Source organism: Centruroides vittatus, unplaced genomic scaffold (assembly GCF_030686945.1).
Source record: "Centruroides vittatus isolate TY-2023 unplaced genomic scaffold, ASM3068694v2 contig_749, whole genome shotgun sequence".
Lineage (NCBI taxonomy): Eukaryota > Metazoa > Arthropoda > Arachnida > Scorpiones > Buthidae > Centruroides > Centruroides vittatus.
The window spans coordinates 1,307,221-1,321,556 of record NW_027122485.1 but is presented as its reverse complement, the minus strand read 5'-3'; the positions used below and the strand labels follow the sequence as shown (position 1 = coordinate 1,321,556).

Genomic DNA, 14,336 nt, shown 5'->3' with positions numbered 1-14,336 from the left:
TGCTTTTCAAACAAGTCTCCTATCATCCATAAGCCATGTGAAATAACTGTGGCCGTCAGCCATATATATATATACAGGTATACCTCAAGTTACGTCGCTCTCGAGTTACATCGTTTCATAAATCCTAGAAAACAAAACATGAAAACTTCTGTGTTGTCGTCTTATTTAGCGGTCTTTAAGTGCTCATTATTGGCATTTAGTTTCGACTTACGTCGAAACTAAATGCCAATAATGAGCACTTAAAGACCGCTAAATTCAACTACATTAAATTCAACTACACAAGTAAATTCAACTTATGTCGTTTTTCGACTTACATCGCCTCTCCTGGAACCAATCACCGATGTAAGACAAGTAATATATATACCTGTATGTATATATATTAAAACATGTATATTTGTATATAGTCATAATTCTATGCTATTTCTGAGATTTCTTCTATTTCTTTCTTCTATCCTTTTCTGGAATTTTCTAGGACGACTGTTATTGCCTTTGGGTAGGATTAGCCATTCCACGAACAGGAAGAGAACAATAGGAGATAAGGTGACCAGGTGATAAACGACTGGTGAGTTGATCAGTTTTTGACTGGAGACCGAAGGGGTTAGCTGCATTGTTAAGAAGGTTGAAGGGAGATCACAATGAGAAGATCAACAGGACAAAGACTGTTAAGAAAGAAGATACGGAAGGAACTTCGTATTAGCGAAAGGCTCGAAGACGCCTTTAAGAACCTCACAGAACTGTATAGTTTGGTACGGGGAAAGAATCATACCTAGGCACTGAATTGGAAAGAGAATTCGATACTCAAGAATCTTGAAATCAACAAAGGAATCATTGAGATGGCAGGAATAATAACCTCTGAAAGAACTCTTACCCAAAGAGCATATTGGCACAGATGAGAGAACAAATCCTGGGGTGACTGTAGACTTTCATTCTTCCTCATTCCTCACTTTTCTACCTCTATTTTCACTTCCTTAGGTTAAGTTAGATTTAAGGTAGTTTTAAGAATTAGTTAAGTAAGGTTCACATACATGGTTGGGCTAAGAAGACTGTTACAAGACCATTCCATGTGTAAATTATATTTCCGGCTTGTATGAAAACCCAACAAGAAACCCTACATGATGCACCTCGAATCTTGTAAAGTTTACAAGAACAGTTGGAATTCCTTAAAACCAAACCCGTTTGTTGTGAATAAAGAAAGGATTGTATAATATAGAAAGTTTTCGTGTCTCTTTTCTTTTGTTTGTACGTTTCCTTTGCGGACAACATTACATCACATAATGAACGGCCACATGACATTGTCCTGCTAAATAAATCCATTTCAACCAGGGAATAGGTGGAAAGAGTAGCAATGATGTTCATTTAACAGAAATTTCTCAAGACAGACTTTAGAGGTCCAAGTGCACTTCAACAGAACACAACCCACACCCCACATCACAGATTCACCATTAGCCTTGCAGGTATGGCTTCATGTGATCTTCTCTGAACATGTACCTGGCTATCTACTCATGGGACTATCTGACCATGTAACACAATGCTAGATGCAAACAATAGTACACATGAGAGACAATGATTATGGAACTCCATAAAATGACGTGTCTGCTGTACTGTCTACTGCTAATCAGTCAGCAGACATTGGCAATGAAATGAGATGTAATTTACCTCAATACTGCCATAGTTTGATGGTTACAGGCCTGGAAAGCTGTTAGTAGCTGTGGATGCATACAGGTGGTCCCAATCTGTGACCACCTGTATGCATCCACAGTTTTGATGTCTGCTGGCTTCTTGTGTTTAGCCAGAAATGGAGTGCCCCAACTTTCTTGCTCTTACAATCTGTTCTCAATAAGGTTGATAAATCTTATCTACACAGCATTGTCACCGCTATTAGTATAGCCTGTGGACTATTAATACCACATAAGACAACGGAAGATTTTCGTTGGCGAATTTTTAAGAAATATAATGTATTCTTTTAGCGTTCGGTAACTTCGCCGGTTCGAAGGAGATTTTAGATCGGCACGAATTGACGGTGCATGCGCTGAAAAGCACACACGCTACGTGTGCGCTTGTCGGCGTGTTTGAGTGTTTATGCGCTTGTAAAGAGTGACCCAAATTTCGGGCAAGTCCAGGGTGGGGACGTTGCATGCCTCTGCTGTTATTGTGAGGATCGCTTCCCAGATGAATATTATTTTTCTATTGTTGGAGCTTTTTAGGAGCGCTGTTTCTGACCAAAGCGGAGTGTAACCCTGTTGTAGAACTTTTCTGGTCAGCTCTGTTGTTTGCCTTCCTTTATTTATATCGTCCTGGTGTTCCGCGATACGGCAGGCGATCATTCTTGTTGTTGCCCCTATATATTTCTCTATTTCTCCTGTTGTTGGATTTTTTAGTGGCACCGCGTAGACCCCCGATTTTTCTAATGCGCTGATTTTGTCTCGGTCGTTGCATATGGTTCTGCGTAGGCTGGGTAGAGGGGTCAAGGGGAGCACGAAGCCGTACCGCTGGAATACACGGCTAATGAGTATGGACTGTGCTCCTAGATATGGTAATGTTGACGGTACTATTGCCATTTCTTTTTTGTTGTGTAGCATGGTGAACAGGTGGATGGAATCGTTCACTCTACGCAGTACGTGCGTAAATTTGGCGCCTGTGAATCCAGCTTGTAATACTGCCATTCGTATGATTTCCAATTCATCGTTTATTAGGTCCTGCGATGAGGGAAGCAGTATCGCCCTTCTGATGAGAGCTGCTATGGCGGCATTGATATACCGCGATGGTTGGAAGGCGTCAGCTGGAGTGATGTGGGGAATCATGTCGGACTTGTGGTATACCGCAAACCGTGGTCCTTCCGGCGATTTCTGTATCTGCATATCCAGAAATGTTATTGTCTGGTTCCGCTCCTTTTCCCAAGTGAATTTGATGGTGGGATAAACGCTTGATAATCGCTGCATAAATCGGATAAATTCTTCCTCTGAATTCCCCCATGCTACTATGATGTCATCAACATATCGTAGGTATAATAGGGGGTAGCAAATAGTGAGCGGTGCGTTGAAAGTTTTTTGCTCCACGTCCCTCATGACGAGCTCGGCCAAGACTGCAGAGAGGGGGGAGCCCATAGGGACTCCCTGTTTCTGGAGATAGATTTTCTGGTTGAAGCGGAAATAATTGTTTTCAGTGACGAAGATCAACGCTTCACGAATATCCAGTACCTGCTGAACTGTGAGACCTTTCTTAAGGAGCATAATATTGGCTAGCATTACGGCTTCAAACGTGGGGACGGAAGGGTATAGAGATATCACGTCCATTTTGTAGAAGGTGCAGATGTTGATGTTTGCTCTTGTGATGTTGGCTTCGATAGTGGTCTTGGCTTCTATGGAGGAGGGAGTGACAAATGGTGACTCCGGGAGCAGCTCTCGTAGAAATTTTGCCAGGGCTTTTTCCAGGTGGTAAGTTGGATGCGACCTTTTGTTTACTAAAGGTCGTAACGGCCAGTTCTCTTTATGCGTTTTGGGCTGAAAGAACAGCCTAGGGCAGGCAACATTTGATGGAGGTTCAAGGTGACCAGGTAAAGTCAGTGCTAGTCCTGGCAGTGTTGTAATTTTCCTTGCCTTTCGCAGTACAGTTGGCGTTGGATCTCTGTCCATCTCCACTGAGCATGAATGCAACAGAAAGTCATTCGCTCTAGAAATAAAATCGGTCTCTCTGCATAAGACAAATCTTCTGTCCTTATCTGACATTAAGAGCCTGAGACCATTCGTGGCTAAGAATCGTGTTACTACCTGGTGGTTTCCACGGTTTTTTGGTGCACATTGTGATCTCTTTGTTGTAGCAAGCTTCGTGAAGACCTCTAATTCCATTTGCTGATGCATGGGTGTAGGTTGGCAGGACTTTATATACTGGCGTCCCCACCCTGGACTTGCCCGAAATTTGGGTCACTCTTTACAAGCGCATAAACACTCAAACACGCCGACAAGCGCACACGTAGCGTGTGTGCTTTTCAGCGCATGCACCGTCAATTCGTGCCGATCTAAAATCTCCTTCGAACCGGCGAAGTTACCGAACGCTAAAAGAATACATTATATTTCTTAAAAATTCGCCAACGAAAATCTTCCGTTATTCGGTTTGGAACGTTCGGCACGTGCCTCTTTCACATAAGACAATCAAGCTGCTTTGCATTCCTGTGAGAGGAAGGCAAAGAACTTACAGTGATCTGCTGTCTCTTGTGTTTTGGCACTTCAGCTTATAAGACGTATTTAAGCAGTTAGTTACATTATACATATCATTATTGATATAGTTACATTATACATATCATTGTTGATATAAAAACCTCATAAGTGCCACTACAGTTTTATAAGATGTCATGATTGTACAGATTCTCAGAGTATGCATGTTCTACAAACATCTCAAAAACATTCAACCAATAGAACTGGCTGTTCTGTTACTTGTAATAAGCTTGTATATAATCAGACAGTCTGCATTGCTGAGAAAACAACTAAATATTTTTTTCTTTGTTGAATTTTTAGTCAGTAGTGAATCTAGGTAATTACATGATTACAACTTATAATAAACTTCACATGAGAAAATCCTATGCTATTATAAAAATATTGAAATATTAAATGCCTTTTGTGGCTCCTGTAAATTTTTTCTGCTGCTGTGAGGAATATGACGACTAGGGCACCTCTCAATGGAAAAAAGGGAAAAATAATGTGAGAGAGATTGGGTTAGAGAGTAGGCCTACTGTCTTGCCGTTATTCATGTATCCGATCCCAAACCAAAATACAGTGTCTAAGTTTTACATGTGTTATTGTTCATAGTCACAACAGGTGCTTATGGGGTTTGTGTGTCAACAACAATGTGAAGTATAAAAATAATTAAACAATAAGACTGTTTTCTATCCAATGATATAAGTTTAATAATTATTAAATATAAAAAATATTTAAATGCTACAAAGTTTAAATTAATAAAGGAATAATATGGAGTATTTAATTGAAAATATTTCTAAATTTTTAAACTTATTGAATTGCTGTTTATTTCAAAATACTTAAAATTAAGTTTTCTGATTTGATTTTAAATCTTTGGTTATAAATATCTTCAAATTCCTTGTCAATTTTAGCCCTTCAATTTTTGAAGTTATGTTTTATCTTTCAGCTATTTCATGTTAAAATTCAATAATCAAATTTGGAATATTAAAAATATAAAATACTTTTAGGTTGAAATATTTTGAATATAATGCTTTAAACTACAATGTTTACAAGTTCAAAACATTAAAATAATGATAAATTTAAAAAAAATAAACAAACAGTTTAGTTTTTTATTAACATAAGAATTTTTATTTTAAAATGCAATTTTTATAACAAAATACTTTATATAAATTAATAGTTCTAAATTATGGTTTTAAATAATATAAAAATTTATTTATCCAGATTTTTCCTATATATCTGTGAAATCACTAAAAATGATTTTATATGATTAAATCTTTGCAATTGAATTGCTTGTAATGTACATTTTAAACTATATATTATTACTTCTGACTAAATAATCTAAAATTAAGGTTTAAGAAAAACTAACTTCTGCAATTAAAACTAATTTTTATAATGTGGTTCATTAATTTTTTATATTATATTAAATTAAACTCTACAATTATATTATCCCACAATCAAAACTACTATAATTAGATTCTTAATCATATAATAACTATGATTATAATTATAACATAATTTGAATTTCTCAATTATGTTAATATTAATTGCAAATTTCATCAACTTAATAATAGTTTTTAAAAATAAATAAAATAAATAAATGATTTTCTATTATTCATGAATATTAAAATATAAATATACAATACACAACAAATTATTGTTATTATTTGTTTTTAAATTCTCTAAGTTTGGTTTTTTTTATTATTAATTCTTTTATATAAAAAAGCAGGTCGGAGAAAATTTATATTAAAATTACAAAAGTAAAGTTGTAGGTTATTGTATATGATCACTATAAAAGTAAAACAACTGGCAGAAAATATTTACAACACAGATTTTGTTAAATTTTTATCATCCATAAATTCAAATAAATGATATATACTGTATATAGTATCCGTAAATGATAAAACATATAAATATACATATATGTATATATATATATATTTGCATCATAACTATTATATGACTACTAAATTAAAATTCACACAAAGTTAAAATGATTCTTTTAAATTTTCTATAAATTGCATAACCACATTTTTAATTTTCTTTAAAATATGATTAAGAACAAATGAAATCTCATACTTGGTATTAGTATAAAAATTTTATTTTTTTCTTTTCACTCATTCTGCATGAAAAATTTCTTATTTACTACAAATTTGAAAATAATTGAATAGATATTTAAGAGAGAAAAAAAATGGAAATAAGAAATAGATTGAATAGTCTAGTAGTCAGGAATGCACTACAGATACAATAATAGTAAACAATACAAAAGGGAAAGAATTCTTATATTTGACAGAGATCAAAAGATGGTAGAAAACTCATATGTCATCTGCTACTTGGCAAAATGCTTTCATCCAAAATGAAATGAAACAATTGTGTGAGTGAATGAAATGTAAGAACTAAGCTAAAACCTATCTAGTATAATAAACAGTTAGAAAATAATTTTTTAGCAAAATGTTTAGAAAAACCATTCATAGTAAATTTTGGAATTGATATAAAAAATATTTTGAAAGAACCATAAACAAGATTTAATAAAGAACCACAACTAAAAAAAAGCTGGTGATATCTTGCAATTTTAACTTAATTTAAAATGAACATAAAAATGTATTTAACCCTAATTTATCAAAAATCTTTTTATTTCTTTATAATATTATATTAGAACAAACTTTTACACACATTTTATACATATAATTATATTATCAAATTTATCATTAACTTCTAGATAAATCTAGATGTAAACAACAATTCATTCAAGAATCAAAATTTATTAAGGTAAAACTTATCTAAATCCTGTGGATGTAAACAGATTTAATTGCTAACTTGTACAATGCATCATGTGGCAACAAGCAGAAATTGAGATATTACATGACAATTCGGATATGCAGCAAACAATGACAACAAACATGAATTGGCTTAAAATTAAATGAAACAGAATAATTTTCTATCAGATAAGTTAGAAATAATAGTATACTTCAATTTTTATATTTTGTAATTTTCAACTGTTTATGACAATATCTTTGTACTTGACTGTGTTTCATCATTAATAACTTTTAATGAAGTATATTGCTCTTAAATTTACTAAATAATCTGATAGATTGAGATTATACGTGATGCTTAAATTTCATAATGATAACAATTGTGTAGACAGTTAATGAGCCTTTTCCAGAAAACTTCTGACAAATGTGACAACTTTAAAACATGTCAAACTATATTATTATTGTTATGCCCAAAAGCATTATATTTGTATTTTATAATATATACTTCTTAGCTTGAATAAAGATTAAGTTCAAAATTAAAAATACTGATGTAACAAGGTCATTTTATATTAACCCTACAGTTAATCCATCAAAGTATTCTGCTAATAGATTTATTATTATTTTTACTTGATTTGGCACAATATATTATATCTGAATGCTAACTAAATATATTTTTATTCTTAGTAAATATGAAAAAATTTCTAATTTATACACTGTTAGTACAAATTTATTTCTTTTTAATCATAGCTGCTAAAATTTTTTCCCTAACCTAATTTTATGTATAAAAAAAAAAAAAAAATTTATTTGTATTTTGTCATCATCATCTTACTAGAATCAATAAAGGTGGAAACAAGAATTTAAAATGATTTGCTATAATGTAGTCCATTTTTGCCATTCTATTTTTATCAGTATGATATTTCATATGTGTTATCTAAAATGCACGACATAACATCTGTACTTCATTATCTTGGTGTTGTGCCATCTGCCATCACAAAATAAATCTTGTCATGAAGAAAATGCCGATGAAACAATAAGTAAATACCAAGAATTCGAACACAATTTTATAATCAGACAGGAATTTTTTTTACTGTATTTTTATCAAACAATTTAGATAAAACATTCAATTTTTATATTTAAATTTAATATTGTATTAGATCAAATTCGGGACTTTTCAAATTTAATGATTATGGTTTAGATTTGACTTATAATCGATACTCATTTAGAGAAAATTGCAATGCCTATCTTTATATATATATACACATATACATATATACTGCATATCGCTAATGTGTTGTTTCTTTTTAAAACCAGGTAACTTTTTTCCTTTTATAATTGTATAATTCTTTTTATAATTATATAATATAAAACTATCTTCTAATATCAAAAAAGCATTCATAAAGCTGACATGATTTACGGGCTTTGCCTATTCTAGTAAGCTGAATTTTGATTTCAGAAATAACAGAATATAAATTCACATTTCAGAGATATGTAATTATAGCATTTAATAAAATATATTGAATTCTGCATAATGCATATAAAATTATTACAATATTTGTAAATAATGTAAACTTAATTGTTTATTCAAAGAAATATAGCAATTTCTTTAACAGCTGATTTAATAATAACTATCAAATATACAAGTTCACATACAGAATGTAATAGTTTGTTAGATTTAAAACTGTAATGGTATTATTAAAAATCAATTTTCAAATCTTATAAAATTATATTTTCAAGTTAAAAATTAATCAGTTCTTTTTAGGAAACCCATCACCCCTTGATTTGAATGCAGGTGTTAATGAACTAGTCTAAATAAATGAAAATATTATTATTTATTGTTTTGGATTTTTATGATGATGATCATTTTAGTAATAGAAAAAATTGTAATTTTCTATAATTTAGTTAAATTTCTATTATTATTAATAAAAAAAAAACAAGAAAATAGATATTTAAGTAATGGATTTTTGTGTGTGAACACTAGTATACTTTAACAGGAAATTGTGTAAGTAAAAATTATAAAATTTGTATTTCCTAATATTTAATCCTGAAAGTGCAGTTATAATCACACAAATGGGAGAGTTTAAATGATGTTACTCTATTTAGTGATAAACTAATAAATCAAATACATACATTTTTCCTCCTTTTATTAAAAATGAACAACAAATTAAAAGTAATGATGGATTAACCAAACTATTAGTAATACAATTGAAAAGTAATTTATAATATTATCTACTGTTATATACATTAAATAACTATTACAATCTATATAATAAAATATAAATACTTTGATATAAAGTTATTTAATTATATGCAAAAGTTACATAATAATTCTGATTAATTAACAAATTTTATAAGCAAGTGTTAATGATTCAATTTTCAAAATGTGTTCTGAACAGTAAGTGAAAGTTCTATTATAATATTTATTACTATAAACAGGATAACTAATGTTTTTAATTAATACTAAAAAAACAGTATAAATATTTCTTTATATGTAATATATAAATAATTTTTAAACTTACTAAAAATAAATCTTTTTTGCTAAATAAAATTCTGTCAGCAACAAACACATTTTAGAAATTAAACAAATTCTACCACTCTCATTTATTGTCTTTCAACAATTAATAATGTTGCAACAGTCTGTGACAAGGTAATTTCACTGACTCAATTCAGCATAATGAGAAAAGATTCTGAAGCTAACTGATTTATCTTTGATACAGAATATCTAATACTACATACTGTATAATGTGTTTGCAAGAAATTTTTTTCATGAATGATCTTTAATTTATATCCTAAAAATTTCCAACATTCTAATTTTAAGAAAAAAAGACAAAATTTTACAATTAAAAATATAAGAAGGACAATGCTTCCTGACACAAAAATGACATATAATATTTTAAATTTATTTATATATAGAATATAGAGAAGAGAAAGATAAACTATATAAACAATTTCTAGATTTAAACATCAGAATAATACATAAAGAAATAATAATCATAAAAATACAAAATTAAATTAAATATAATTGAATTCAATTTAGAATAATAATTTATCCTGTTAGCAAATTTTATTCTATTGACTACTTTCTAATAAATTGATGGATTTTATTAATATACCTCCTGTTCTCCCTATTATAATATTTTAAAAAAAAAATATAGAGAGAATTATATTTTAATTTAAAATTTTTTTATAGTTTAGTTGAAGTAAATTTTTATAAGTTTATATAACTATAATAAAATAAATTTAAAACATTATTTTTATAAAACAAATTAACTTTATCTTATAAATTTCACTAATTTAATTCAGAATATTAAAATTATTTCTGTTATTTATAATATTATTTCTAAAATTATTTAAAATCACAATATTTTTAAAATAAAATAATTCATGTTAACAAATAAAATTTTTCAAATATAAAATCCTAAACATTAAGATATTTTAATATCAAATGAACAATTATTATTTTCCATTAGCTACTCAATCTATCAAAGTTAATTTAAACAGACTTTTTAATTAGAAAATCAAATTAAACATATAATAATCAAAATTTTTCATACAAGTATTTATTTTTAATGAAAATTTAAAAAAGATTTAAATAAACAATATGAATAATATAATTCCAATGAGAGTTAATCTTCATACACATACAAAGTAGATCTATTATTTACAAAGTTAATGATGTTTTACAAACAATAATTATTGATTATATAAATTGTTAATCTAAATTTCTAATCACTAAAGCACCAAATGTAATAGAAAACAAACTAGAAAAATAAATATCACATATGCTGTTTTCATAAAAAATTCTAGTCTAATTAACTCTTATATGAATATAATTGCTGGTATACACACTGCAGACAATAAGTAGTGACCATAAATATTAATTCATTAACACATTTCTTCATTTCCTATCTAAGATATAAAATGGAAAATTAAGTGCAAACTAAAAATTAATTGTATAGAAATTTCTAAAACTTAAAAATGAATTAAATTGTCAAAGCATAATACAACTCATTTTAAAACCTCTGAAAATATAATTCAACATCATAAAATTTTTACATATACTGAAATCAATGAATTTAATGCAAACTACAAAATAATAAATCAATCTAATTAAATATAAATTTGCAATTCAAAATGCTGTACTACAATTTATGAAAATTTCATTTATTTTTATAAATTAAGAAAGTAGTATTAGAAACAAAAATCTCATAAAAAATTACGTATTTTATTTTTTAGCTTTTAATTTAGACACTTAATTTTACTTTGAAATTTTAAAATACTGCCCCTTTGCCATTTTGGTCCTAGGAGAATAGAAACTGGCAAAGTATAAATGGTGCAGTACATTCTCCTGAATGCCAAATTTCTACATTCTAGATCTTTTCATTTAGCCACATTTTCAATTTTAGTAAGTGCATGGACAGACAAAACTGATTTTACAAGTGGAAATTTTATGAAATGAATTTTTCTCCAAAGAAAAAACAAGATGCTGTTACTCTATTTTCAAACAAGGAAACAAATATATTTTTAAGCTATTATAATATTCAATACAAATTATGTATGAAAAATTTATTTTAAAATTTTCTCTAAAATATTAATTTAATTATAATCATTAATATACTTCCAAATGTATTTTTATATGTAATTGCAATTATAAACTCTAAACAATTATTGTATATGCAGTATTTAAAAAATCAAACAAATAATCATTAAATTTAAAATATTTAATCTTGAAAATCTTATTGTCTCTTAATGATAATCTATAAAGTCATTTAGCTCTGTAAGTTTTATTCTTATAAATTATAAAACAAAATGAGCTTATCATTAGTTATAAAAGTATTGTTTAAATCATTTAATCAGATACTTCATATACTTTACAAAATATAAAAATAATTACTATTTAAATAAATATTTGTACTTTTTGAACTCATGAAATTTTAATTAAATATATAATAAATCTTTAGACATTTCATTTAAAAACAATAAATATGACTCTACAATAACTTACCACATAAATCACTTCTTTCAACCAAATAATATATAATCTGTACAATTTATATTCTGAAAATTAAAAAAAAAATTAAACTGTTTTTATAATTACAAAATAATAATTTAAGTAATAATATTGTGTACATAATATTCAATGTATTATATTTAAATAATAATCACCACAATAAATACTTCATAAAAACTTTTTTATTTTAATCAAGCAACTTAAGTAAAATGTATTTTAAAATACTTTAAAAGCATTTTAGTGAAATAAAATTTTATTTAAAAAATTCAGCAAACAAATCTTTGTTGAAATAAGTAATAGCTAAAAAAATAATTGTTACTAATTTTATACATTGCATTTATTTCAACAGAAGAAAATTTACATTTGTAGAAATAAATAATAATTGCAATTAGCAAGTAATATTAAACTTATTACAAAAATCTTGAAATAATTTAATTTCGAATTTTTAAATATTAGTAACATTCTTTTTGACTTAAAAAAAATTAATTTGATTTGATTTGTGAAATGAATCTTCAATATTGTTGTTAATAACACTGCACAATTTTTAAGAAAAAAAAACTGATTTTAGTTTTTTCTCAAAAAAGTACTATATTAATTAAAACCTAAATTTATTATTTTGATGAATTGGTATAAATAAAACAATAAAATATACTTCTGAAATCAGAAAAAATTGCAATCTACTTTTAAGATATTTGAAATTAAGTTAAGTGTTGGAATTTATTCATTAATAATCACCTTTTCTTCATTTTAGATTTATCAAAAATTAATACCTTTTAATATTTTTCATAAAATATAAGTTATCCATAATATTAACATTTGGCATTCAAAATGTTAATATTATATACACAGAATAGAAACTACGATACATGTTATTAAAATAATAGGTAAGATTAAGATTGTATATTAAACATTATAAAATACAGTAAAATTAAAAAAAAAGCATTATTATTAAATTTTCATATATACATTTTTTCCCATCCTGTTTAAACAAACAGTAAAAAATATTAATTTTAATTAATATTCATTGAGTATAACTTAAATTATTAGTTTCTGCTATTTCAAAAATACAATTTAATAATAAAAAATTTCACCATTTCAGTTTATAATAGCTTTGCCCAAACAAACAGTAAAGAAATAACTAAATTTTTCAAAAAATGTTATTTAAAATAATAAAAATTAAATAATTATGTTTAAAAAGAAAATGATGAAAAAATAATTTTAAAAAATTAAAAGATAGTAGAAAGTTTTAAACATAACTTGTGTCTGCTTTTAATAGTAATTTTTAATTTATGGGAAAAAAATCTAATAATTTTTTGTATAAAATTTTTATATTTATTTTATTTTTATAAATTAATATATTATAATATAACAAATACTATATAGAAAAAAAGCAATTCTTTTCTATTTCAAAGTAAACTTTTGTTTTTTACTTAAAATTAAGACGTGTACAATTTTATAAAACTTCATAAAAATAAAAAAATCAATTCAATATAATGACACACCCAACTATAAAATCAACTATCATAATTCTATTATGATGAATTGTCTTCCAAAAAGTTTCTTTGAACTATAGAATTTCAAATTTTACTTTAAATAAACTAAATAATGTTAAATTACATATACTTGTTTTCATTTAAATCACTCTCTTTCCAAATAAACCAGAATAATAATAATATGTCTGCCAACTTTAAAATTCTACTGAGAATAAAACATAATTTCTGAGCTAAATAAAATTGTTAAAATATGCACTTTTATAATACTACATAAATCCTTTACATTTACTGAAACATCAAATAAAATTTCTATTACTTTATTAAGAAATTTTTCTTAAAACTTCTAGTTATAGTTTGTTATTAGTTTGAATTCCATTAACTAAAAAAGAAAAAATTAAGCTTTGCAATGGATACTGTCATAGGAAGTTTGTATTTTACATTCTCAATGGTCCTCTTTGATATTAATTATAAATAAACTGCTTAACTGAAACATCAGAAAGAAAAACTGTATAGTAAATGTTTTAAGCTAATTCACAATCTTCAAATATAATAAAAAAAATTGAATAAACATTTTTTGAAGTATTAGTTATTATATTCTTTTTGATATTAATTTATTTAAATTTTTAATTTTCTTCTGAAATTAGCAAATTAATATGAAAATTTATACTGTCAAATTATCATAATTTATAAGTTATAATTTTCTCCTTACATTTCCATAGCAAAGGTTAACTTAAAAATTATATTAAAAATGATAATATAATGAATTAACAGAAAGATAAGTTATGTCACTTGAATCTATAGATCATTTTATTATTGCACACTTTAATCCATTTAGGAGTTATTATTACCAGTGATTAATTAATTTTTTATTATGAATTTGAAGTAGAGAAGCAGA

At 26.9% G+C, this 14,336-nt stretch overlaps 2 protein-coding genes across 5 annotated transcripts in view; both read right to left on the bottom strand.

The window, feature by feature from the left end:
• The window catches only part of LOC136981258 (CUGBP Elav-like family member 2), a 263,471-nt gene that overhangs the window by 102,368 nt on the left and 146,767 nt on the right, over nucleotides 1-14,336 (bottom strand). For 3 of the 4 annotated variants that reach the window (XM_067277552.1, XM_067277551.1, XM_067277554.1), the window contains one exon: nucleotides 11,943-11,995. The exons of the other annotated variant lie outside the window; for it this stretch is intronic. The gene's annotated coding sequence lies outside the window, so the exon portion shown is untranslated. The remainder of the gene's footprint in view (nucleotides 1-11,942; nucleotides 11,996-14,336) is intronic. 4 annotated transcript variants of the gene reach the window in all.
• On the bottom strand, nucleotides 2,046-3,857 carry LOC136981286 (uncharacterized). Its single transcript, XM_067277589.1, has one exon. It carries the CDS (start codon nucleotides 3,855-3,857, stop codon nucleotides 2,046-2,048), a length of 1,812 nt encoding a protein of 603 aa, XP_067133690.1.